At 55.5% G+C, this 27,071-nt stretch overlaps 1 protein-coding gene across 1 annotated transcript in view; it reads left to right on the forward strand.

Annotated features, from left to right (window-relative positions):
- ZC3H3 (zinc finger CCCH-type containing 3) overlaps window positions 1–27,071 on the forward strand; it is a 162,848-nt gene that overhangs the window by 123,298 nt on the left and 12,479 nt on the right. The window contains exons 9-12 of the mRNA XM_026069432.1: window positions 625–694; window positions 4,948–5,079; window positions 20,855–21,039; window positions 23,310–23,518. Coding sequence (XP_025925217.1) covers window positions 625–694; window positions 4,948–5,079; window positions 20,855–21,039; window positions 23,310–23,518 — 596 coding nt within the window. The remainder of the gene's footprint in view (window positions 1–624; window positions 695–4,947; window positions 5,080–20,854; window positions 21,040–23,309; window positions 23,519–27,071) is intronic.

The raw sequence follows: 27,071 nt of genomic DNA on the forward strand, positions 1-27,071 counted from the left end.
AGCTGCTGTCCACCCATGCCGCTTGCATTTTTCTTCCCCTGTTCCTTCCGCTGCTTTTCACATCTCTACAATCCCACGTATGGTATGTTCGTACCAATCTGAGCATCTGCTGTCACTGTGGTAGCTCCTGGGAGAGCTTTGAGTCGAAATGCCTTCGTGCACCCTGGGATCTTGGTGTCTCGTGCGTGCCCGTCTCTGGTCCTCCTCTTCGGCACTCGCTCCTGAACACCCCTGAGCACAGAGCTGGCCTCCCTGAGCCTTATTTAGCATCCCGCGTAATCCGGCCTTTAGGAAGGACCTTACTCCTCCCACCAACCTTCTCTCTGAACGTCAYGGTTGAGGCCTTTCTCCGCTTACTAATAAGCAGCCAAATACACCGGAGAAAGAGCAGGATCCTTCAGGAGACCCCAACTGCTCTTCTGCGGGGAAAGACACGTACCAGTTTGGTTCGTGAAATGGGCTGTCACGGTGGACTACGGTGCAGGCGCGTGCGTTTGCGCAAGTTGTGCCAAGTGTGGACAGCAAGGGATCGTTGCCTTGGGCTTCCAGGCAGCTCGCTTCCCTGAGCGGTGCATTGTCCACCCCATCTCCCTCTAAACCCTCTCCCCTCCCATGTTTTGGCAGGTTTCTCCGCGGCACGTGCAAGAAGACGGACGGGACGTGCTCCTTTTCCCACAAAGTCTCGAAAGATAAGGTGGGTACGGCTTCCTAGCGAGCCTTCCTTCCAGCTCTGCGGCGGAGCTGACCCAGCGGATCGGCATTTACGGCGGCCGTAGGGACGTCGACGCTACGGAGCGTTTCAAATCGAGTTCGTTTGTAGCCTGCTCGCCGAGCTGTTCGGGCTCGTTACGGGGTCAGGGCTTATAAACGAGAGCAGAGTGCGCCTCTTAAACCAAAGCGGCGAATCAGGAGATTAGTGCATTAAGCGGCGGATTTGGAACCGGAGCACCTGGGGCTGTTTGCAGTATCAATAACGTGCGGCGGGTTRAGGAGCGCTTAGGCTGCGGCGAGCAAGAACACGGAGCGTTTGCTGCGCCTGATCCTTCGTTACCTCCGTAAGAGCGCGCGTCGCTCTAAATCACCCCGCGACGGCGGTCAGGGGAAGGGGCGTCACACCGTGCTGCAGCTCTGGGACATAAATTAAGCTTTTTAAAAAGCCATGTAGGGAACAGAAGGGCTTTTGATTTCACCGTCGTTTGCTCTGTGCTCGGTGTATTTGGGGCTCTTGGTTTTTTATGACGCAGGGATATTGAAAAATAATTAGTTTTTTTTTTTTTTTTAAGTGTTTCTCAGTTGACAGTTTAGGGTTAACCTCCATTCAGGGAGTGGGATTTCCAGCTGGACGTAGCCTTGGGGACCTAAGCGTTGAAGCCCAGGTGAGGTTGGTCAAGTGTAGTTGCAGGCTCTTCGCCAGGATGCATCGCGTTTAAGCTTTGGGTGGCCTTGCAGGGACATTTCTCCTCCACAAAAGACCACGCAGACAACAGCAGCCARTGTTCAAGGCAGTAAGTTTTAATCCCCCGGGTGTGTTAAAGCTGCAGCCGGAGCAGCGTCACCATGCCGGGAGCAGTTCGTGGTCTGCTCCAGGGCTGCAGATGCCGAAGCGCGACTGGGATGAGAACCGGTCTTCCCAGAGGAGCCCGTAAGGCTGTCCTTCGTTGTGTTACTAGATGGGTACGCAGCCGTCGTCGTGCATGTTTCTGGCCCAAAAGCAGCTTTCACAGCTGTGCGCATGGGGCACGGCAGGGACTGGAGCTCCTGTGAGCCACGCTGGACCAAAAAGCACGACTTTTAATTAAGCTTTGGTCATTGAGCGCATGCCCTGTGAAGTGTCGTGGTGGCACCTTCTTCTTCTTGCTCCCTTCCTCATGTTGGAGTTGAGACTTGCTGTCAGATGCTGGGTCATATAGGTAAATCGCCGTACAGGTCCGTGGGCCACAGGATTTATCCCGTGGGGCGCTGAGCCTTTTTCAGCAGCGCTGGGTGCTTTGCATGTCTCGATTTTGGGTGGAAACGCAGGGTTATTGGCTTCTTTAACAAGCCCGCGCGGTTCGCCCGCTGCCGGAGCGTCGCCGAGCTCGTCAAGTCAAGGTGTCAAGTCTCGCCTTGCAAACAAATGTTTCCAGCGTGCGTTTCTAGCGACGCGCGTCGCGTCCCTYGGGGAAGGAGGGTTATTTTCCTCCGCACCGGGAGGAAAACCCGTAGGCGTGTTTTTGGGGGTTGCTCAACGTGCCTCGCCGTAGCGGTGGCCACGTCCCCGGGACGCTGCCCAGGTTCTCACCCAAGCGTGAGGAGCACCAAGATTTACCCAAGTTTTAGCAGCGGCTTCCGCCCCGCGGACTTGGGCTTTACACAGAGGAGGTTGCGGAAGCGGTTTCGCGTTGCCCGACGCCGCGGTGTTCGAACAACCCAGGTTGTCCCTCCCAACGCCGGGAGGATTTTGGGTGTGGGGAGCGGGAAATTCAGCTGCCGCCGTGGGCCGTCGAAGCCGTCGCCTTGGCTTGGCCCTTCCTCGGGAAGGAGGTGGCTTGGTCAAAGCCCTCGTGCCCTCTTGGTCGCCTTAAAATAAAGCGGCCTGCGAAGGGTGCCCAGGGCGCTGCTGATGGTCCCGTGAGTTTATTCCTGATTGCACTTTGTGTTCCCGAGCGGGACGCGGAAGCGCAGGGATCCGTCGGAGGAGCTTTGGATTACTGTCGCCGTGTGTCCCATCCCAGGCAGAAACCGCTGGGACCAGAGGGACCGGAGCACCGGGCTTGAGCTCCTGCTCACCTCGCTGGGGGGGGGTCCCGTGCCTCAGTTTCCCCGCTGTAAAGTGGGGACAGTCCCTTGGCTTTACGTGGGAAGGCGGTGCGGATTCATCCGTTAGAGCTGGGAGCCGGCGGAGAGCTTTTCCCGAACACCCAAATTCTTTCCTTCCCAAGCCGGTGCTCCGGCCGCGGCCACGTTCCGGGAAGCGGCTCTGGCTCACGCGAGGAGGGGGGGTGGTTCGCACGAGGCCAGGACTCGGGCAGCCGCCCGCTGCTGTTCCGACAGCTTTTCCCCTTGAGGAAGTCGGAGCGAATCAGCATTTTTCTCCCTAATAGAGCTTCAAAACTCCGCCGCGAGCAATTTGGAGATTCCCGTCGAGCTTGCGGGTTCATTAGGCGCTGCCTCCGGAGCGGGCGCCCGGGCGCTCGGAGCTGTCGAACGAACAGGGCCGCGGCGCACCAGCGCCTTGAATTAATGTTATTGTTATTTGTGTGGACGTAGTGGGGTGCAAACAAGGTTAATTGAAATGAGAGTGCTGCTTCCTCTCGATAATGGCTCCGGCTTGACAGCGAGGAGGAGTTTATTTTTGTAGGAGAGCCGGCTTTTATTATCCCTTTTTATTAGAGCTAATTTGGGCGCTATATCAAAAACGGCATTAAGGGAATTGTTTACGGTCACACCACCCCCAGCGCACACACACACAAAAAAAAAAGAAGATCGCCCTGGAGCCTTGTCCTTTATGCTAATGCCTGCAGTTAAAAGACGATTAAAAATAAACTCTCCTCTTTGAAAGCACCCTTTGTTTGCTTTCCTCCCGCCTTCCCCCTCCCCTCTCCATTTCTCTCTCCCTCTTTTCCTCCAGCGAGGCAATTTAGTTAAAACCCTAACGTGCCCTTCAGGGAAAGGGACTTTCCCGCGGCGGCCGGGCTCCTTGCAGGATTGTAAACGTTGGCTTGGGGACRCTTGCGGCGGCGGCGCCAGCGAAGAACGGAGGGCTCGGCGCCGCGCCGGGCAGTAAGTCGATTTTGCATTTAAGCACGAGGTGGGGGGACCCCGGCCGTGACGGCGGCTTGGGAAAGGGCACGTTCCCGTCTGCCGGCCGGCGATCGGCACAGAGCTCGGGAGTGCTTCATGCCCCGGCGTGCGCGTGCGCGCGGCCCGTCTGTAACCGGCTCGTCGGGTCGGGAAGCGGCGCGCGGGAGCCGGTGAGTTAAGGATGCTGAAATATGGCGGCGGGCTGGCAATTTGTTTTTAATTATAACGGCCGGCGGGAGGGAAAGTTTGCGGCGGAGGACGGCGAGGAGCCTGGCTCGCGCTCTCGCCTTTTCCCCCGGGAAGGCGCTCGCGTGCCTCCTTTCCACCCGCATCGCTCCTCCTGGCGACGTTTTCCGTGCGGAAGCGGGGCTGCGGCTGCGGGAACGCCRGCTCGACGCCTCCGCGGGACGCGAGCCAAGCGTTTGCTCCCGTCGCTGGAGCCTGTCCGTGTCTGACCGTGCGCTCTGCACCCCAAACCAACTCTATCCCGGTGGAAGAGCCAAGCGGGGAGGGATCCCCCCGCCCCGTTCCTGCTCGGGCCCTTGCAGTGGCCGGGACCCGCCGCGGGAAACGGCAGATGGGGCTGCGTCCGAGCCCCAGATGTGGCACCACGAGCGTCCCTGGGAAAACGGGGCTTTCGGTCCTTGGCTGCGCTCTTGGATTGGTGTCTTTTGCAAGCGGAGGAGCGTGGAGAGCGGCCACCTCGCTTCTCCCTCCTCTTCAAGGTTAGTCGGGCGCGTTGGCAGCTTTACGGTGGCAGGGGACGGCGGCTCTGCCACGCAGCGAAGCCCCCCCCGGTGATGGCAGAATTTATTACGGTTCCCCTATCCCTTCTCCATACTGTAGAAAGAGGCAGTTTTCTCCGCGATGGCACTTTCCGCTCTTCCCACCCGCTCTCCCGTAGCCCGAAGGATGCTACGGCGGCGGGTTTGCCCCCCCGGCGCATAGCCGCAGCGGGACCGTGCAATGTCACGGAGCCGTATTGCAAGAGCCCCAACAGAAGAGCTAAAAATACCTCTGGGATCAGGGGCTGGCAAAAAGCATATCTTTATTTTATGCACGTCACGGTTTTATTTCAGGTCTGGGCGTTGGAACGGCTCCTAATCTGCGCGAGTCGCGGCTGGGGGGAAGCGCTAATGGTTTTATCGTCCTCTGCCCTTGCAGATGCCGGTGTGCTCCTACTTCCTGAAGGGGATCTGCAGCAACAGCAACTGCCCGTACAGCCACGTCTACGTGTCCCGCAAAGCCGAAGTGTGCCAGGATTTCCTCAAAGGCTACTGCCCCATGGGAGAAAAGGTAAAACAGGGGCCCGGCGCTCGGCGCGTCTCTCCCCCCGCCCCCCCCGGCGCGGCCGGCTGCGGTGATGGATGCGCTTCAGCTGAAGCGCCGGCGGGAGGGAGCCGCGCCGCTCGTGGAGCGCGTTGCTAATCCGCAAGCTGTTTTTCAACGCGCGCTATCGCACCGAAGGGAGCCGTTGAGCTGGAAGCTGCCGAACACCTGGACGTGATGAACGGCAGTCCCGCGCCTTTCCGAAGGTTTRTGGGCAAAGCGGCTTTGTTTCCTTACAGGCAGGCGGAAAGGAAACGAATGAAAGATGCTGCGGCTCGCAGTCGCCGTGCCGGTCTTTCCTCCGGAGGAGCCGCCCCGGGGCCTCCGTGAGGTTTCCCACTGCTCGGTGTTTGCTGGCGGGGCCTGGCGGACGGCTTCCTCCTCCGCGCGGCTGTTGCGTTGAGCTAAGGGAGAAGGTAGACCATGCTGCCATTCCCCCTGGGATTCGCGGACATGAAGTCCTTCACATGCGTTAAGCGTGGATCTGTAGCCTCCTGCTCTACCGTGTTGATCTACCCTGTTGAATCTACCCTGATTGGGTCCTAGGCTTTCTCCAGACTGTTGCTCCAAACATGCAACATCATCTCTTGGGTCAAGAATTTCCTCCTTAGATTTTATTTTTGACGTGTCTCTATGAAAGTGCTATCGCAGCACAGAGATCTGAAGGACAGATGTAAGTGAGGGCGGATGCTTGTGAGCCGCCTTAGCCACATGCTGACATGGGAATGAAAATCCCCAAATTCCTTGGGATTTCTCTGCTTGGGAATCGCACCTATGTCTCTGTTTCTCCTGGAGAGCCAGGTGACACGGAGGCGCTGAGAAAGGCCGACTTGGAGCACCAGCTCGGCAGTCCTGAGGGGAGCCCAGTCTTCTGAGATTCCTTTGGGGTGGCTTTGCCGCAGCGTGGCAGCTTCCCTGAAGCGAAAGCCTGTCTGAAAAGAGTCTTTTAATAGGCAGAAACCTGGCTGGGAAGCGTCTTGATTCCTTTCTCAAATGCTGGGTCAGTGCTTTTGAAACAGGAACCTCTGGAGACGAGCGATGTTCTCCCAGGACCAACCTCTTGTGCCGTAGGAAACCCCATGTGGTCGTAGGTCTGTGGTGCACCTCCTGGGCGGTGTAAGTTGGGATGTTTTGCTTCACGCTTGGGGGTGCCAGGGGTGCAAGGGAGATCAGTGAGGACAAATAGGATGAGATGTAACTTGTGACAGCGCTGCTTTGGCTCTTTTGGTAGGATCATTAGCCTTCCACAGAGGAGGGCTTCCAATGCTGGAGAGGAGAAGGTTCCCAGGTACCTTCTGGACGTTCCTGCCCTTCCTGTCTGACTTGTCTTTTCTGGTTTCTATTAATTTAATAGGCATTTGTTTGCCTTTTAGTGTGGACCACTCTCTTCGTTTTGTTAACCAAGCAGATGTTTTTCTTTCGGGTCCTGGGAACACCGATACGTATTGCCTTCACTTTGTTTCCCCGATTGCCACCTCAAACTTGCAAGAGACCGAAGATACCATCGTGTTAGAGTCCCCAAGCGCTGAAGTGGGGAATCGTAAATCGGAAAGGGTAGCCAGTAAATTTGCCGAAAGGRTGAATAAACAGACAAAGACGGGCTCTGAGATGCGTGGAGGTTATGCGTTTCTGACGTAGTTGAGAGCTGGTGGCCTGTTCTGTTCTGCAGTGRGTTATGTGGTGGCTTTTCGGTCCAGCGTTCAACCATGTTCTGTGCAATGCTCTACCATCCCTGGGAACCCYGGGCTGATTTAGCCAGAGGATGGGACCCATCCTTGTCTCTCCRTCCGCTTCTCTCCAGGGACTTTGCTTGTAATCAGTAGGATGCATTTTGCGAGGCTTTAYGTAGAGGAGAACATCAGATAAATGTTTGTGGTTGGGTTCAGCCACTGCCGTGCGCCGACAGCGAGCGAGCAGAGCAAGTCGCCAGCTTTTGCGGAAGCCYTGGCTCCGAGGTGGAGACCGTGGTGTGGGTACCGCGTTGAAAGCGGGATAGCAACCCTGCAAACGCAGCTTTAAACCGGCTCTTTAGCTGAAAAACGAGCCACTAATGAAGCAATCATGTTGTTTATGTAAAGTCTGCCAGATAGCAGGGCACCGTCCCAAATATGCCCCCGCAGGCTTGTAGAATGATATTATTTTATTGCATTTAATAGAGACACGTGAGTAAGTGTCTGCCTAGGCATGGTTTGGCAGACTTGCTGCTCCTGAAGGTTTTTTCCCCCCCTCCTCATGACTGAGGCTGCTTTTCACCAGGGGATTTGCCTGTATGAACTGCTGGATGCTTAGAGCTACATGTTTCTCCAAACTGGAGCCCGGAGAGGCTCGTTTCCTCTTTTCCGCCGTTCCAGTAGCTCTCGTTGACAAAGGTCAATAAAAAGCGAATAAATAAGGTCAATAAAGCAAATTGCCAGGCTGCTCTTAGATCCGTCCCGGGGCGCAGGTGGGAGACGTGGAGCCAAGGGGACAAGGACGCTCGGTGGCAGGAGCAGTCCCAAAATGCAACTGGTGGGAGGGAAGGAGAAGCCGCGGGATGTCAGCAGGAGGGGACGACCACGCTAATAAATTAGCCTTTGCCTTAATTACTTTTTGCGGCAGCGCCCGGAGAGGACGGCGGGCAGGGTAAACATTGCTTCCTAAGGAAAACAGAGCCGTCCCGCCATCTCCCTCCAGCGCAGCCCTCGCCACGCCGGCTGTGTCCCTACAATTATTTTAAAATATTCCAATTTAAATGAAAATATAAAAGAGATATTTAGAATATTTATTCTATTAGTAAAAGTGCTTACTGCGTCACTTTTAGAGTGTCAGAAAAGCATTCTCCTACAGATGATGGATAGCAGCCTGTAATTATATATGGGGAGAAATTGCTGAGCGGGCCATATTTAACTGGGGAGGAGACATACCAGCTTGGGCCATTAAGGGTTAATTTTATTCTCTAAATAATATAAAAAGTGCTGAGTCCGTTCCTTTGCTCAAAGTAGAAAGTCCTCAAATGGACCCCGGAGAGTTTATAATATTCTCCTGAATCAAGTAAAAATGTTAACCTTGCTTCATAAAACGATGGCTTGTTAAAGATGCGCAGTCCCTTTTCTTTTGAATAATTTAGGACGGGAGTAAATCTTGCCTTGTTCTGCGTTTCCGTGTCCGAGAGGCAGCGGAGCCCATCTGCCTGCAGGCTGAGCCGCGGCGGGCGAGGGAGGCGAAGGCGCTCGGTGGCGCCGGGGCCTCCTCGAAGCTTGAACTCGAACGAGGATGCTCCGTAATTAGAAATTCGGGTCCTTTGGCGCTGGGGTTTGGCACGGCTTCGTGCCCGGCTCTCCCTCCCGCTGTCTTTTCCTCTTTGCTTTCTTCTTTCCATCGGACCTTTGTAAAAAATGCCCGTTATTATCCGTAATTTATTGCATGTCGTTGCCTTAAGTACTTTCTGGACTTGCTTCCAGGACATGTGGGTGGAGAGGATCAGYGATGCCCCAAGCGATGCCAACGGTGGGAACCTCCCTGCAGCTCTGGGACCTTCTCCGGCCCCAAGAGATGGCCACATCAGGGAGAAGCCGGCCGGGCCGGTCTCGTCGTCCACCTCAGTCCCGCGCGCCCCAAGAAGCCGAAGGGGGAAGCAGGGAGGGATGGAGAAACGCGGACTTTTGTGGGTGCTCCCAGGGGGGTTTTCGGAGTTGGCCATGTGGCACCTGGCTCGTGCATGACGGTGGCGCCGCGCCGGCGCTGGGGGACTTTCTGCTGGTGCAGCCGCAGTCCGGGCTCGCTCGCCGACTGTTTTAACAGGTTGTCCTAAGGTGAAAGCCGCTGCTTGTGGTTCCCACCGCCCCCTCCCGTATGGGTCCCCTGGCCTGGGCAGCCGTTTGCAGCATAGGTTTCCTGGCCGCAGGCTCGGCAGATGGAGACGGCTTCCCTAAATTCATCTTCCGCGTCGGGTTTTGCTGCAGTCGCCGAAGGGAGCCGGCGGTTGCGAGCGGGCTGCGGCCGAGGAATAGGGCTGCTCGGCTCCGAAGGGAGCGGAGTTGCCCGCGAGTCCCTGCTGAGCCGCCCTCCTTGCCGCATCCCCGCTTGGCTCCCGAAACGAGGCGCGATAGCTGGCGCGGAGGAGCTCGTCGGGTGCCGCGTCGAACCGCAGGCGGGCGAGGAGGGAGCAAACGTGGGATAAAAGCGTGCTTGGACCTTGCGGTGCCGTTGCCTGTAGGCAGCGTTCGACCCTCGCAGCCCGTCGGAGCGCAGGCAGGGAGGTCCGTCCGGCCTCCTCCGACTGTGGCGTCTATAAAATCGGTCGGCATTAAATAAGCCTTTACCCCCACGGTGTCTATTAGCAAGCGCGGTGCCGTAAATACCTATCTTCGTATTGGTGCCATCAGCTGCTTTGAAGCCTGTGGGTAAATTGTTCCCCCTGGGGAACCGTTAAGCAGTGAGACACGCTGAGATTAAACAACGAGGCTACTGTGCAACCGCACGGGGAAATGGGCTGGAATAAATCACCGGGAAGCGGGATCGGCRCGCGGTAAGTCAAGGCACAAACAGAGCCAGCAGGAGCTTTATACTTTTGGGTGCTTCCAGGTCATGTTCCTAAATGAGTCTGAATTCAGGATTTGCAGTAGGGTCCTGGCTGGCCGTGTTCTGGATCTGCCTCTTTGCAAAAGCCTACTTTAAGGTCGAAACCAGAGGCTAATTAAAGCTTTTGCTATTGCGCTAGGAACACGTGAAGAATCGCTCGAATGACTCAAAATACCTGGAACTCTGACCCGGTTTGTAATTTATTCACATAAAATATCAGTAACTCTCATGTTAACTTGGCCAGTTCTGGTTAACAAGAGCTACTGGGGGAAGTGCCGCTTCCTTGGGAAGAATTGTTTTTTGCCCCCGTGCRCAGTGTTGTTTTTTTCTCGCAGCGCCAGCTGCTTGATTTCCTGCAGAAAATTCAAATGCGGGGACTTTTTCTTAGCTCGCGTCTTGTTCTCTTTTGTATTTCTCTAGTCTGACGATGTCTGAGGTTGTTTTGGATTTTCTCGTTTTCTGGTGGAAGTTGAACAGGTTCCCACAGTAAAGGATTTTCAGGCTGAGTGTCTAATATATTAAACTTAACGCGTTCCTGATCTTTAGGAAAAGCCACATTAACCCTCTTAGTGGCAGCTACCAGTTGCGTGTCTTCGTGTGGTTTTCTCTTATTATCTGGCGCTTGCTTTGACGTGAAGAGCGGCAGCCTGGCATCCTTGGTCTCCCTTAGCACACAAACGTGAAGATCAGAGCTGCTCMTATTGCATATTCTCAGTTTTTTCTTGTTGCCTTTTGGGCAAAACAGCATTTTTCTTTTTTTTGCTACAACGGCCATCAGATGCGGGTCTTTCTTGATCTTTCTTCCCCCTYGTTTGGTGCCAAGCTGAGCCCCAGCCCGCTGCTGCGCTCTCTGCTGCCGCGCAGCTCGTCCTTTCATCAAGACGTGAAGCATGTGCAGTTGTTGAGGAACCCGTGTCCTTCCCTCAACATAGCTGCTGGCTGATTTCTAGCTCTGTAATTACACTCCACCTCCTGGGTTTCATCTTGGGTTATGTCCCAAACGGTTGTGGTGGTTGTCACTGGCCACCACGGTGCGTCCGTTATGTACCAGTGCAGAGGTGACAGGTGACAGGTCTCCGATCCCAGCAGTGTCGAGGGACTTTCTGTCACCAAAACGCTGCGAGGTGCTTCATGACGGCAGCTCCCTGCATCCAGCAAACACAAGAATCGCAGTGAATAACTGAGTATAAATCCTTTAAAAATCATTTCTTGCTCCTCCATCGTGTTGATGTCCTGTTGAGCTCTGGTATCCTCCTCCTCCCCGAGATCCCCACCGCTGCTGTGGCGGAGCTCGAACCTTCAAGGAGAAGCAGGGGGACAAATCTGCAGATGGAAAACCCATCTAGGGTGGTTAAACATCTTCCGGCCCTGGAAATCCCCAAGGCTCAGACTGCTTTTGGGTCTCCTCCCTCCAAAGCTCCTTTCTTGGCAGCTGTTCAAATGCTCTCCGAGACCTTCAAGAGCTCCTCCGTCTGTGGATCGTTTGACTCACGCTGTTAGTTTGGGACAGACAGTGGGGTTTTTTTTCGAGAGGCTTCAAATGCAGATGATTTTTCTTTCAAACCTCTCTGCCTCTTGTGCCTGGTGAGAACCAGCCATGGCAGGAGCAGATTTCCCAGCTTGAAGCGCTCATCTCCAAAGCACCTGAAGTTGTTACACTGAATTAGACCCCATCAGACGGAGAAGCGCCTCAGTGCCCAGCTACCGGGGGGCTGTTTGAAGTGCAAGAAGTCTTAATATAAAACTTCTCCGCTCAGAGGGAGCCTGGGGAGGGAAATGAGGAAAGCTAAGCTTTGAGCCAGCCCAAATTTTCTATTTCTTAACTGTGCCTGTCTCTTATTTCTTTGGTGATCCCATCATGATTGCTTCCTATTTCTGCTCGCCTTTGATTCAGGAAGAGCTGTCAGCAGTGGGATGCGTGGGTGGCCAAGGGCAGGAACCCCTGCCCGCAAGGGACATGACGAAGCTGGAGCAGAGGGGCTGCAGGGCTACGTGCGCGGCCGTGCGACTCCCTGACTTGAGCATCTGGGCTTTGACACGATTGATAGACCTCTTGGCGTTGCAAGGGGCTGTGCAGGAGGTGACAGCAGGGAAGGTCCTTAAAGGCATAAATCAGTGAGCTGGTCAAAGGGTGAGGAGGAGGAAGAGGAGAAAGGCTTGCACAGTTTATCCTGCTGATCAGAGAAGTGTTCTTTTTTTTCTTCTTTTTTGCTAAAAATCTTTAAAGATGATCCAAGGTCGGGTCGGCTTGCTGTGCTCCGATGCCCTGGTACAAGTGCTCTGTACCTCGATGTCACCAAACGCGTCCCACGGTGGGTATAAAATCCGCTCCAGCTCCCATCCAAAGAATGAAAACTGGGACAGATTAACTGCCTGTGTTGGACTCTCGAAGGCTGGCCATTAGGGGTCTGTACTCCTGCAGATTGCTTCTTCTAAAGAGATGATCCATTTTATGCACTTCCAACAAGAGAGAGGGTTAGGAGAAGTTGGTTTGGTCTCTAATTCCTGCTGATCCTTCGGCATAGGCCACCCCTGCAGCCCACGCCAACCTTCTCCTGCCACTGTTCTCCGCATGGCCCAACATTGGTGATAACAAGCCTTCGCTGCACAAATGTTGGCATGACCCAGGCACGTGGGCATGCCAGTGCCTCCTAGTGCCGCTTGGCTGCTGTCCACACGGTGCTTGGCTCATCTTTCATCCCATTTCTTGCCAGTGGTGCTTTTCTGATTTTACCTCCGGTTCTTGCCCATTTCTGGCTCCCTCGCCTTCGTTTTGCTGTGGATCACGTTGGAGCTAGGAGTTTCTTGTGATGCTCCAGGCACGTCCACAGACAGTAGCTGTGGCTCTGCCTGCGCCAGCCACTGGTTCGTGGTGCTCTGAGCGGCAGTGTAATAACAACTGAGGGACCTCAACCTTCCTGCCAATTTTTGGCACTTACAGGCATGTCTTTGAGGCACTGGCATGAGGTAACACCTTGTTAGCAGAGCAGTGATCAGCAGCATGAAGACCTCAGGTCATTCGTGGCCTGGCTTGACTTTTGCCAGTGGCCAGCATCCACTGATTATTTCTCCTCTTGGTTACTCGATCCTTAGAAACCTTTGTGACGGTCCCATACGGCTGTGCCCTGACTCACAGAATCGCAGAATGGTTGAGGTTGGAAGGGACCTCTGGAGATTATCTAGTCCAAGCCCCCTGCTCAAGCAGGGTCACCTCGAGCACGTTGCACAGGATCGCGTCCAGGCGGGTTTTGAATATCTCCAGAGAAGGAGACTCCACAACCTCTCTGCGCAACCTGTTCCAGTGCTCTGTCACCCTCACAGTAAAGAAGTGTCGTGTCTCTGCAGTTGTGAGCGCTTCACAGTCGAAGCTGTTGAGAGTAGAAGGTTGGCTGATGACAACCTGGTACCATGCGGCTCTTATGAAGAGTTTATGAAGATGAGCAGCCCCTTTGTTGAGCTGCCGTGGGAGGTTTGAGGCTTGCGTTTCCCCATCGTTCCGAATTAGCTGATGGATAGCTCTGCCTTTGATAGCTCTTTTATAGTCCAGTGCAGCTGTATGAAAATCAGCTACAAAGGCAACTTTGTTTTATCTTTAATTTTGGCTTGGGTTAACAGATGTTTTCTGGGTGCTGCAGTCGCCTGCTTAATTTGTTTTTCCTATTACATGTAGCAGAAATCTTCAGTCAACAAACTGATCAGTAAGTAAATTCTTTATTTAAAAAAAAAAAAAGTGGGTAGGCTTGTTAATGATCACAAAAGTGTCAGCTCTTCAGGTCACAAATGGCAGTCGACTACCTTGGAGCTCATCTCTGGAAACACAGGGTAAAACTGTGGTTTGGGACTCAGCAAACAGACCCAAATCCACTAATGCATTTGGTACCTGGTGCCTGGCCATGACAGCAGGAACAAGGAACTGATTGTACTTTGCTGTTGAAATGGATTTAAAAACCTGGGCTCTCCATACGTCTGGAAGAGTTGGGGAATCGCAACTGCAGTGTTTTGCAGTTTAAACCATACCATCTGTCCCGTAGAGGCTGCACAGTGATCTGGAGAAGGGTTTAGTGCTGGGAGCAGAGATGCACTGGGCGACCTGTCCCGGGAAGGAGGCAGAGGAGTTTTCCCTGGCTCTCCACTGGGATACGCCAGTTTGCAGGAGAAGGTTGACTTGCGCGGTTCCAGCCCGCTGAACTTTGGCAAGGTGTCAGTCGCTTCGTTCTGCGCCCCGGAGTGATTCTCAGCTGAAATTAGAACAGCAGTGGAAGCTGTGCTCCTGATAGTGAGCGATAAATCTCCGTGTTGGCGATGGGAGCTTTCCACTTAAAATGCTTTGTGAACTGCAGCAGAGGTTTAAAACTAATCAGGTTTCTTCTCTGCCCAATCCTCTCCCCGTATCTCCGCAGAAATCTTTGTGGGTTTCCAGTTGCATCTTATTTACCGTACGCTGTAATGGCATAATGAGGGTTCTTATTGCTACTTTAATTTAACGGTAGTATTTTCAACAACATTCAGATGCTTACATTAAAGATGTTGCTTATCAGGGCAAACTTGAACTACTTAATAGCTTGGGCTAGTTGATAACAGTGCTTAGATAAATACTAGTCTGTGATTTTCTCTCTTGCACTTTAATATCTTTGGAGGGGAAGGTGCATCACAAAACATGAAAATTAAGAAGTTCAGAGTAAAAGTAGCCTCTGAATCACAGCTAATAACTGGGAATATACTGATGAGGCAGAGAGTCCTTGATTGCAGCTCTAACTTCTGTAGAGACAGCCACAAATAAAACCAGATTACATCTTTGCTTCCCACTCCGGAATTTACCTCCTTTCTCATTTGTTCTCCGTTGGCTGATGAGCTCTCTCTGCACTCTGGAGAACGTGGTCTGCACACTGTTTTCCCARTCTCTAGCATCCTGCAAGCATGGGGCAGCAGCTTCCCCAAGTCACCTGGAATAATATATTCAACTGACCCTCCCGTCTTCTCTGATGAAGACGAACCTGTAGGCGATACACCGTGGATGTCTAGCTTGCTTGCCTGACTCCATCCCAGGTGGTCATGGTTTGGGGTTGGTGATTCCCATTGGTGGGTTCCTCGTGGGAAACTGGCTCCGTCACGTTGTTGCGGTGAGATGGATGAGATTGCTCTGATGGAAATGGTCTTCCTGAGCAGATGCATCAAAGTAGTGCAGGAGGTGGTTAAATACTGTAGACATTCCCGATGCCAGTCCTTGGTGGTTGCTCTTCAGCTGGTGATTCGCCTTCCTCCTTAAGTCCTTAGCTCTGCTCTCACAGGCTCTCGAATGGCCGGGGTGCTTTGGGGCTTGCTGCTGATGGCTGGCTCTTCTCTGTCCTCTCGGCTTGGTTTGTTTCTCTTATTTTGTGTTTTGGTGTCTAGTGTCAGGGAGTCTCGTCAGAGCTGCGTGGCTGTCCTCCAGCGTGATACGGGGCACGAGTGGAAAACAAGCCTGAAAAGGGCYAACCTCTGGTCTCTGCGACTGCCAGCAGAGCTTTTGCAACTCTGCAGAGAACTGGGAGAGAGCAGTGGAAGCAGTCAGGAGGCAATTTCCAAACAAGAAGATGTAATTAAGCAAAAAAAATCATTGGGAATGTTCGACTGCGGTGCTTTGGCTCCTGCTCTTGACGAGGTCTGGAGGTGTCGTGTTTGCCCGCATTATGGAARCGAAATGTCTAATGCTCTCTGATGTCATTTTGCTACGTGGAAAATTCCAATTATAGAGGAATTTATTAAGGGCTGCGGTACGAAGTCTGCTGCTCCAGGCTGCAGTAGTTCTAGCTGGGCAGYTTATCAGTAGCAGGGTGCTATTATCAGCCTGCCAGTGGTGTTACTGAACCCCTGTGTCACCGAGCGGCTAGTTTTCAGTTTTATGCAGATTTCGAGCTTTTCCTTTCCTCTTTCCAAAAAAAGACATTGGCTTTGAAACTGAGAGCTCAAGTGTCCACTTCTTTCTAACAGATACCGTGTTGTTTTGCCTCAGTGATCGCCACTCTTCCTGCCGGCCCGTTTAGTGTTTCTGTATCTGTTGCCTGATGTTAGTGAGAACCATAACGCTGCCGTTGGCCACTGCAAGAAGAGTATTTCGCAGCTCTTGAAGTTCCCTGCGTGAGTTACTTTTTTCCGTGTTTATGGGTGCTCTCCTTCATTGCATTTCACGTTTGGGCCTTGGCAAAATGAAGGATCCGGCCAGTAATAGGACCTGTCTTCCGAAAATGTCTCGGCGTCAGGCAAGGCTGCAGGAGTTGCAGAGCAGAAGAGCAGGAAAAGCCATGGGCGATCGATAGCAGCAACCCGATGCCCCGCGCCAAGCGGTACAGGGCGTTCTGCGGACGGGAGATGCTGTAGGACGCTCTGCCCTGCAGATGCTCCATTAGCACAAATACTGCATGCAGGAGTCAGCGAAATGGCAGATCCGAACCAGGGAGGAGCAAGAGGAGAGGAAACGGTCAAAAGCGATGTAACGGGAGCCATCAGGAGGTTGCAGAGAAGATAGACAACAGAAGCCCCATCCCTTAGATCGTTTATGTTTGGGCTGGATCAAAGCAAGGCAGGTCTACCCTGCAGGTAAAAGGCTTGGTCCCTTCGCAGGGAATGTCCTTCAGTCCGTCCCAGCTGTACTGGTGCTTCTTARTTCAGGTATTTTAAAAATGTTGTCCAGTTTTTATTCCAACTCCGAGGTATTGGTAGTTCAAGTGCTGTTTTATCTTCTGCAAGCACCAATGGAGWGCTCAACAACTTGGCATTGGGTCGTGTTTGCTTTTGTGAAGCTCTTCATGTCCTGCCTGTCCTGATGTTAGTGACGTAGATCTATAGTGATGTTTGTATTGTGGCAGCGCTGAGATGCTTCAGCCAAGCTCTGAGACCTGCTGCATCACTGGGTGCTCTCAAMCCCCCCAAATCCTAGACAGCGTCAGGATGAGGCCATCAAAAAGGATGGGGAGAAAGGACATAGCTTGGGCTGCGTCACTTGGCCCTAGTCTCCATGTCCKTTATTGTGACACAAGCTTTTCCTCCTGAAATCACCGTGGGACAGGTTGTTCCCTRTCTCTTCTGCTCCTTGGAGTCAGCTGCTGTCGACATCCATCTGCAGGAATTCGTTGCTTCTCTGCAAGCGCTCTGCTAGGGTGCAAGACTCTGCTTTGGGGCAGAAACCCGTTTGGGAGATAAATTCTTTGCAGGGGGTCTCAAAATGTCATGTGGAATCTGCAGGGTTTGACATTAGCATCTGGTGTAGCTGTTCAGGGCCGCTGAGCTGATGTTTTCAGCCCARGCAAGGGGCTTCTTCACTTTTCACCGCCTGGTCTGCTGCTGGGGGTAACGCGAAGGGGTGACGTTGGGTCTGGATTTCCATCACGGGCTGATGCTCACAAGCGTGGCAACAAGCACCTTCTGCTTATCGTTTATTTTTATTGTGTCAATGCCCTTAGCTCAGGCACGGAGTTAAGGACCCCGTTGTGCCCGTGCCAAGAGAAAAAAGGCAAGCGGAAGGGGCACATGCTACCGGTAGGGATCTCGCAGAAGATGCTGTCCCTTGCTTCCAGCTGGAGTGGTCCTCTGTCCTCCAAGCGTCTTGTAGCCTGATGGGTGGAGGGCAGAGGTTGCTTCCTCGCGTTTCCCTGCTTTCCCCAGTTTAGTGGAGCCTTTCCGGTTCGTTTTCAAGGTGGAAAGCCAGCCCCGTATTAGGGGATTACGCAGATAACGGGGGCGATAGTTGCTTAAAAAAAAAAAAGGGAYGGGGGGCAAACAGGCCTTGTGGTCTCAAACCTAAGCCTGGGGGTCAGCAGGCCACCTTCGCTCTCCAGCGTCCTTGGGGGGCCGAGGCCGTGGCCGCTGCGCGGTTATAAATAACGAAGGGAACGAGCGTGGCCTCGTTAGGCTGGTGCCAACGGGGCAGCTAGCGGGACGCTCYAACGGGGAGYCCTCAGCAGCTCCCACCRTYGGGTTTTTTCAGCTCCGYGTCAGGAAGAAACTGTAAAATAGCRTCCAAAAAAAGGGGGTTTTGCTGGTTGCAGTGTGAAGATGGGAAGGCTGAAGCGACGCTCCGTGCGCCGGGKAGCTTTCTCCGTTGTTATCGCGCAGCCTGCGTGATGTCGGGCTGTGTTGTCTTCCAGGTTTTAACGACGGGGAGCTGGAGTTTTTAAGGCTGCTTCCATCTGCGCCCAATTATAAAAAGAGGCCATCAAAAAAAAGCCATTTACTGGCTGTCAGTTGTGAGYGGCCCCGCYGCCTCCGCCRGGAGCTTCCCGCTTAGCGYGGAGGAGCTGGGGGGGAAGAGGTGYRGGACAACAGCCTTGACGCYGATCCGGCTGGTTAATCCTGCGGCAYGGAGCYGGGGCRACCTGCGAYGGATTCAGCGTTCRGCCGCCGGCACGTGCCGAGATGCCYGCTGTTCCCGTGCCAGCTGCYRAGCCRAGGAGCCGAGCAGCAGGYGAGAGGAGCCTTGAGCTTCTTGAGAAGTTCAGCTGGGACAAGCTGCTGGTGGAGAGGAGTCGGGAAGGTGGTGCTGGAGGAGATCATGGTGGGAGTCYGCGCGGCGGAGTCGAGCTCGGCTGGCTTTTCGTTCGCCGTCACTTCTCCTGGAGGCTAAACCAGAACGTGCAGGTGTTGGAAACGTCCCGATCTCAGGCCACGCTTGGTCGCAGCAGGTCCTTTTGGTGCCGGTCCCGTGCCCTGGCAGGAGGAGCGCCTCCTCTCTTCCCGGCCGGCCGTGGGGCGGGTAATGGCATCTCCTGGCAGCTTGCTCCGTGCCCGACGCGCCGAGCCGCGGGCTTTCCATCACCTTTCATAAGGTCAGTAGGCAGCTCCGGCCGTCCCAGTAACCCGGCTCGGCGCTCCTCCGGCCTCCTCGTGCCAAGGGCGTTCGTGGAAAACGGTCGTGAAAGTTGGTGGCCGGGCCGAGCCAGGAGGAACCGAGCTGGCGCCTTGCAGCAGCCCGGTCAGCTGTTGCCTTCACCGTGCCAAGGGAGGCTGCACGGCGCAAGTCCCCGCGTCCCCGATCCACCCCTGCTCCGGTTGGCGCCGAAACGCCAGTGGCGGCGGTGTGTTCCGCGGCTCTGGATCCCGCGTTGTCCGAGGCTTCGGTGAGGTTGGGGTGGGGGCAGTTAGTGACACCCCGAATTGCACCTGCGGAGGTGCACACGGGCCTGGGGCGAGCTGACCTTGCTGCCACCTCCGCCATGCTCCCCCTCCGRCTGGGAAAAAAACACCGGCTCCGGCAGGAGCATCCCGCTCCCGGGGTGGCCCCGTCCTTGCCGGCAGCGCCCGCTTCCTCTCCTGCTTTTTTGGGGGCACCCCGGTTTTCCAACCTCTCCCCCGTCGCACCGCTGGAAGCGKCCAGATGCTTTTTCTCTTTTTATGGTGCAACCTGCCGGCCGGCGGGGTTGGGGGGGGGGGATAAAATTAGCTGTGCCGACAGGTGGAAGGGATCGGATAGCCCCGGGAAGGAGGTTGCTCCCCTCCGCCCCGCGAGCCCACCCGCTCCTTCACCTCGCCTGACACGAGCTGGGCACCGAGCGGGGTTTACGGTAACCGAATCCCCGCGTCCGAGCTGGCATCGAGCCCCGGGGGCCGCGAGCAGCGTTTAGCTGCCCCCCCTCCCAGCTCCGTCCCTCCCGTAAATAAATACGAGGGGCTTTTCCACCCGCCGAGCCGAAAAACAACGCCGCTTTCCGGGCCGGCGGCGGGTGCCGGAGCGGGAGCCCGGCGCCGGCCGGGGCCGAGCGCCGTGGGAGGGCGGCCAAAGCGTGCCGTCAGCGCCTGGTCCCGCCGCCCGGAGAAGGAGCTCGGAAAAGTCATTAGAAACCCGAAGCCGGGGAGCGGGGCCGGGAATTAGTTCCGCACGGTTTGTTTTCTTTATTAAGTATATACTCGCGGAGGACGGCCCTCGTTTCTCGCGGGCGGCGAGGCCGGAGCGCCGTCACCTCATTTTTTTTTAATTTTTAAATCTTTTTTTGGGGGGGTGCTCACTTTTTTTTTAATTGACTGCCCCTCGCAAGCCGTCCTGTCCCTGCCGTCGCTGAGCGCTTCTCCTTCTCGCTCTTGCCCGTATCTCTTCTGCAGCCACCGGTGTCCCCAGCAGCGTGAGCTCCGGAAAAAGGCGCAAGCTTTTCCCGAGCCTCCGCGCGATTTTGACTTTTTCTTCCCTCGTTCGGGCCGTTTGCAAGACGACGGCCGCCAAGACGGGGCGAGGGAAGCTTTGCGCGCCGGAGGAGATACATATATATAAAATATATATATTTTTTTTACATATCCACTCCAGGATGACACCCCTGAAAATAAGAATTAACGTTCTTAGCAGCTTGCGAGCGGTAAGAGCGTTTGCCGCCAGCCTTGCCGGCAGCGCCGACGCAAGTCCGAAAGCGGATTCTCGCTGGTGATGCTTTTCCGGCGCCGGTCCGTGGATGAGGTAGAGCAAGCTTTGGATTTTGGAGCCGCGCCGGATTTGGGCACTGTTTAGAGGTGCTCTAGGTCCCTTTGGAGTTTTTCCCTGGATTACAGATTTACCTGCTTCAGATGCTCTTTGAGATGGAGGGGGGAAATCATGGGAGCTGGGTTTTGTGTGGGTTTTTTTGCCCGTCTTGTAAAGCGGTCCTGTCGTTCCCGCGGGGTTTTCCGTGGGACATGCACCCGGATGGACCGAGAACAGGCCGAGTTCATTTATCGGCACCGTCCCCGAGCAGAGCAGGCCCAACTCCGGCCCTTGGCCGTGGTGGCCTTTGGCAGAAGGTGGTGCCAGCGGCAGTCCCAAAATAGGCTCGTTTTGCAGCGAAGAAACGTGCTGCTTCCCTGCTTTTCCCTGCTCCTCCCCAGGCCCCAAGAGTGATGCAGGGAGAGGTCGCAGACCCAGCCTGGACAACGTTGTTGTCCTGTGTCCGTCCTGACACCAGCTTCTCCTCCCTGGTTAACCTCCTCAGGACCTCCCACCACTGCTGCCTCTGGGCAGATCGTTACTGCTAAGACGTTGATCGTTTTGGGTCTCTTAGGTTGAACGCTTGGAAAGCAGTGAGCCTCTCTCGGAAGAGCGGAAGGGTAATGGTGCGATGGGGAGGAGGACGGTGGGAGAAGGCAGCGCCGGCRGGTCCTTCTGCCCTTAGCGACGCGTTAGTGCCACCCGAAGGCGCCCGTCGCAGGGTGGTTCGGGGCGTTCACCTTGCTCTCGTTTCCCTTGCAGTGCAAGAAGAAGCACACGCTGGTTTGCCCGGACTTCGCCAAGAAGGGCGTCTGCCCCAAGGGYGCCCGCTGCAAGCTGCTGCACCCGCAGAAGAAGCGCTGCCCGCGGCAGCCCGGCGCTGCCGGCGACGCCGACCGCGGCCACCCCCCCTCCAAGTGGCAGCGGCTCTGCGAAGAAACGGGCAGGTAGGAACGACTGCGAGGAACACGGCTTGCCCTTCTCCTTAAACAGCTTCCTTCCCAGCCCACTCCGGGTGTTTTGCGGGAGCTCGGGAACGCCTCCTATTTGTATCCAGCCGTGCTCGTTTTCCCCGGGTTCATTTAGGCTGGTTTAAGGTGTAGCTGCTTTGGGGCACTGCTGTGCCTTCCTGACCCATCTCCTAAGGGAAACAGGCTCCTACAGGCTTGAGGCTCAAGGGCAACGTCTCCAGGTGGAGCTGCTGGGGGGCCAAGCGAGGATTTTGCAGGCAGCGTCCTCTCGGAGGAGCCTTGCCCAAGTGTCGGGGCTCAGCACTGGTCCCCATGCCACCTCTCTGAGGTCCTGGCACCTTTGAGGAGGGCTCGGTAGGGTGGTGCCAACAACATTTCGAGCGAGGTGTTTTATCCCCCCCTTTGCCTTCTCCCATGCTGCTCTGGCCTCGCATCTCGTCACTCTATGAGCTGGTTGCCGTTGGGTATGTTTGCCCTTAGAAACGTGGCCCTCAGGACTTGAGCACCTCCAGGTGTGTCTGAGGCTTTGGTAGACCTTTCTCCTGGGAGGTGAAGGAGCAGAATGGCCTGGATGGAAAGGCCATCACAGAAAGCGGAAACAGCTCAGCCAGGCCTCTGTGGGAAGCTGGGAACCATCTTCCTGGTCCGGCGCTCTTCCTCGTCCTCCGCTGCAGAGAGCTGGCAAGGATGGAGCTGGCTCCCCGCTTGCTTTTGTGGGGACCCAGAGCCCCTCGGCACAGGATGGTGGCAGCGAGGTGGAGCTCGTTGGCAGAGTTTCATCACCACCTGCCTTCTGGTGCGCACGGGAGTCTTTTAGAGGAAGGCAAGGTGGGGATGGATGTGGAAATATAGTTGGACATCAGGCTGGGCGCTTGGTTAAGCACGTCAGCAACTGTCCCTTGCTGCTGATGCCAAGCCAGGATGCAGGAACTCGACGCTTTCCTGGCCGGGGCACCAGCCAATAGTGGACAGAGCAGGAACCATCCCAGACACAAGGTTTGCCTTGGTTTGGCCCCGATCCAACTGCTGTTATTCGGTGGTGGTGTCTTCTCACACAGAACCAGAGAATAGTTGAGGTTGGAAGGGACCTCTGGAGATCATCTAGTCCGACCCCCCTGCTCAAGCAGGGTCACCTTGAGCACGTTGCCCAGGACCCTGTCCAGATGGCTTTTGAACATCTCCAAAGATGGAGACTCCACCATCTCTCTGGGCAACCTGTTCCAGTGCTGTCAACCTCACAGCAAGGAGGGTAGTTCCTGTAGTAAGCGCTTTCCTCAGCGAGGCACCAGCTGGAGCATCTGTTGGCCAAAAATAAAGCTCTCGGGTGCTGAGGATGGAGCCCTGCAGGCCAACGGAGACGTTGGCCTTCCTCATCCCCGCAGGGAGCAGGACCCACACGTGCCTGGAGGTGCGTCCACGGCCACGAGGGCCGTCACGGGGGTTATTTTTGCTGGTGGGACAACCTGGGGAACGAGCAAAAAGCGAAAAAGAAATGCCGGAGCAAGCGTGCGTGTTTTATCCTTGGAGATGCACCGCCGCGGGGAGCCACCCCCGGCAGGAGCGGGCGAGGGGCCGGGCCGGGGTGGTGCTAATTCGTCTGCAGCCCTCCGGCAGGTCTCGCCTTATCCATCACTGTCACCGCCTGTCGCCCGGGCTTGGCCGGCACCTGCCACCTCCTGGCTCTGTCTCACTTTGGATTTTCCTCCAGCCACTCCGCAGAGGTCCGTTAGCAAAGCCTGCGCGGTGCTTGGCTTGGGGGGAGATTTGTGCCGGGATGAGGGATGAAGCCGGGAAGGAAACGGCAAGTCCCTGGGCCCCGGCCTGGCCCTGCCTTGTATGGTAGCGCAGGGCACGGYGGGCTCTCCCGACTTATCCCGGCTAATGGAAGCAGCTTGGAATGACRCCCCCGCTCCCCTCCCCGGTGCGAATGAGGCATAAAATAGTTCCTTGCTCTTTTTTAGGTAAGGAGGCCGGAGCGTGGAGCCGGGCGGTGGTGCAGGAGCCGGCTCTTGGCATTCTCCGTGGRGAAAGGAGCATGCCTGCGCCCGGCTCTGGGAGCTGGGGAGCTGAATCTGATCCGATTCCCTGGAAATCGGAGATAAGGGGCAGCCCGGGATGGAGAACGGAGAGCTTCCTCATGCAACTCCAGCTGTTCTCCCTGGCCTCTTCCGATACTGCGCTCAGCTTTGCCAAGAGGGATAATGTTTTTATTATTATTATTATTTTTTGGCATGCGTCTCCTCCAGGAATGATGCCGCGCAGCTCCACGATGACGGGGCAACGCCGGGGCCCTCCGGCGCGGAGCGAGAGGCGATGTTTTGGAGAGACGCAGACCCCTCGCGGAGCAGCCGCCTCCAGAAGCTGCCGTCCTTCATCTCGCTGCAGTCGCCCACCTCCCCCGGGGACGGGGCTTGCAAAGCTGAACCGGGGGAGGACGAGCCCGCGGAGGAGCCAGGTAGGAAACGGTCGCTCCGGTTTCATTCCCGTGCCCGCCGGGCTGTCCCGCTTCACCAGCTGTCTCCAGAGCACCCATTGCATGTGTTTCCCGGTGTAAAACAGCTCGGAAGCTTGGGGATAAAACCATCTCTGGTGGGACGCAAGGCTGAGAGTTTGCAGGTGCCACCTGCAGACTCGGRGGGCCGAGTCGGTGACGGCGGTGCCTGCGTGCAAGTTCGAGGGAAGAGCCTGTATTAGTCGCGGATAATCGGCTTTGCTGCTTCGTTAGCAGGCAGGGCARGAGACTTGGGAAATCGGCGCGATTTTTGAAAGGTGCAACTTTAGGACGAGCCAGACTTTCTCGTGAAGTCTGGCAGAACTGAGCAAACGGCTTCTGCCCTGATGTTTTTCAATTTTTGGAAGAGTTTGAGCAAATTTGTCAATTGAAGCGACTGTAAAAAAAAAAAAGGGAGGAAAGCGTTGAAACAACTGAAAAGAAATTATTTTTCTCGCTGTTTCCCTGCAAAGCGTTTTCCGTGATCCCGACAAATGCGAGCTGTAGTTCTGTTTCCCCAACGTCTTTCTTGGTTCTCMCTCCCCTAATTCAGCCCCTCAAGCGGGGAAATCCCGTGATCACCGGCTCTGACGGAAGCGAAGGGGCTTTGGGGGACTCGGAGGACGCTGGACGCGTTTGCAAACGCGTTTTGCGGCAATAACTGCCCATTTCAGTTTGAACTGAGGGCGGAGGTGATCCGGTGGGAAAACAGAACAGCTGCAAAAGCGACTTATGATTTTTTTTTCCCCCCCCTTGGGCGAACCAGGTGAATCCTGCTGAAATGCCGGGGCGGTTCGGTGGGGCAGTAGTGACTCCCGCCCCGGCGCCAGCCGAAGGTAACAGAAAGGAAGGATGAAATTAATGCTGCCGAAGCTGCTGCTAGCTCCGATGGCACGAGACGTGGGCCGGTGTGAAGGAAAGAGCTGGAAAAACCAGCTGCGCTTCCCTCCCCGTCTTCGGGGCCCCGTTGGGAGGAGGGATGAATCCGGCACTGGAAGCAGGTCTGGGGCATTGGCACGGTCCTCCTTGGCCAGAGGCTGAGCAGCTCCAGAGCTGTGCCTGGCTCGACAGCCAAGCGTAAAACCCGCTTCAAGCCAAGGAGGGCTGAGATGCCTTGACGCTGTCGGGAAGAAAATTCCCAGGATTAGCAACATATTCCTGAAGTCACAGGCRAGCGTGCGGTTGGGAGGTGGCCGCTGAGCCGTGCGCTATTGAAACGCGAAGCAGTGGGAATGCGTCCTTTCAGCAGGGATCACTTCTGCTGGAAGGACTCTTCTCCGCAGCGTGGAGCGAAGTACTTGGCTTCCCTTCGGAGTCACGGTGCTTTCTCCCCCCCCTGCGCCTCCCTCCTTCCCTTCTGCTGGCCCCGTTTCAACACGCTTTTGATCTCGGTGGCAGGGCCGCCGCTGCCGGCGCGGGCAAGTGCTCTCGAACCAGCGGGTTAATCGGCCTTTTTGATCTCGGCCATGAAGATGGAGCAATTAATCCGCCGAAAGAAAGCTGTTGGAGCGCCCTGAATTGCACTTGGCAGTCTGCAGTAACTCGGTGAAGAGCGCGTGCGTCGGGTGGGGGATAGCGACGCTCCGGCGGGACGGGCATCTGGGAGGCAGGCTTTTCTCCAACCCGTGTTTGTACCTCATGGGGGGGGATAATCTCCAGTCGCTTTGCATGGGGAAGATGAGAAAAAGTATCTGGTACAGTGCGGGGACATTAGYAGGGAAGTTAGGGGTTCTCCAGGGCTGGCAGGGAAAAGATTTGGGGTGAGCAGCAGCTCGCAGGTCCTTGCCTCCCCGTGGGGCGTGCGCCCCGCCGTGCTGGTTGAGCTTGGCAAGCGTTGGTGAGCGAGGAGAGCATGAGATACCAGCAGGGCTGGAGACCCCGGGAAAGGAAATCAGGGAAGGAATTGCAAATGTCTGTAAAATAATTTGATGACGAAGCCATTTCCCTGCCAGAGCGATGCATCGTTCGCCCGCTGTTAGTCYGAGGATGAGCGCGAGGACGCTGTTTGCCCCGCGCGTGGGGGTGACGTCTGGTGGGTTGTGTGATTAAACGCTCGTCTCTGCTCACACCAAGGAGYGCAAGGGCTCAACGGTGGCCGAGGGAACCCTGATATCTAATCAGAGAAAACACGCTCCTGCCCTGGCTCATCCTGGGAGAAYCATTGGCCCCATGGGCCGGTGGTGGCACCCATCACCAGGAGGCAACGGAGAAGCTTTCCCTGGAGCATCTTGCAACCCGAGGGGTTCCTCACTGCTGGAGGGACCAGGAGGTCTGACCGGCTCCTGAGAGACCCGTTTGCATGTGGGGGTGTCTAAGGCCAGTTACAGGAGGGATCCGTCTTGTGTATATATATATTTTCCACTAATGGGCTTTCACCCTGATCATSCAGAAAGAGGATAGCCTATAAAGCCAGAACCGAAGCTTGAGTCCCTGCCTAGCTCTGGTTGTTCAGTAGGTAACAGCTGGTGTCCGCGACGCTGTTTTGGGGACCTTGCYGTCCTCGCCGCAGCCGGCCGGTGGGGCAGAGCTGGGGACCAGGCGGGCTCAACATTCATCCCAGTGAGCTCGATGGCGATACTCCGTTTCTGCTTGCGAAGCCTGAAGGTGACACGCAAATTGGTGGGGTAGTAAATAAGGAGGAGGACAGGTTGTTGTTAYGGAGCGGTCTGGCTTGCTCGGTTAAACGGTCACAATTTGAGAAAATGCTTTTCTAATAGCGCCGAATGCAGGAGGAGCAAAGAAAACCACCGGTTATATATACAGGAGGGAAGACTCTAGGTGAGCAGGGGTTTGGAGATGACCTTTAAGGATCAGTGGGTCTCGGTGCAGGCCTGTAGCCAGAAGGTCTCCTCAGACCTCGGGATATATAAAAAGGGGAGTGGAAGGGAGCACCTTGGTCTGTGTGTGTGGTGCTGAGACCTCTCTGTTAGCACTGCTGCCCTTACTGCCACGTGAGGAGGGTTGGTGGCGCCAATCGGGGCTGCAAGAGGAGCCTTTTAATTCGGGGCTGGAAGAGCATCAGCTTTCAGCTCGCTGGTGCTTTCTGGGCATCTTCTGAAAGGCCGGTCTGCATGGCCCAGAGAGAGCAAAATGTGTCCAGCCAAGCGTCCTGGAGCTCTGTGCAAATTCGAATCCATGTGCAAACGCGTCTGTCCCCGATGATGTGACTGCTGTCCCCATCTTGCGCCTGGGCCTCGAGACTGGAAGGACTTGCCCAGTGCTAGGACCAGGCTGAAGCCCCAGGGTTTCCATCTCTGTGAGGGAGATGGATGTGGGTGTGGATTATCCAAAAGATCTGTTGTGGCTCCAGAGCTACAACTGCGTAGAGACTGGCCACATCCTCCTGCGTGACACTTCTGCAAGGACGTGAGCTGGGTGCGTCCCCTCTCTATGTTAGGTTTTCCCATGCTTGCTGCACCCTCATGACGTCTCTGTCCCTGCCAGACCAGGCTTAGTCGCTGCCARGGCCGTATCCCTGGGCTGTTTTAAAGGCTCAGCCCCGTGGTTTTAGGGCCCA

Source organism: Apteryx rowi, unplaced genomic scaffold (genome assembly GCF_003343035.1).
Source record: "Apteryx rowi isolate R43461 unplaced genomic scaffold, aptRow1 scaffold_106, whole genome shotgun sequence".
NCBI lineage: Eukaryota > Metazoa > Chordata > Aves > Apterygiformes > Apterygidae > Apteryx > Apteryx rowi.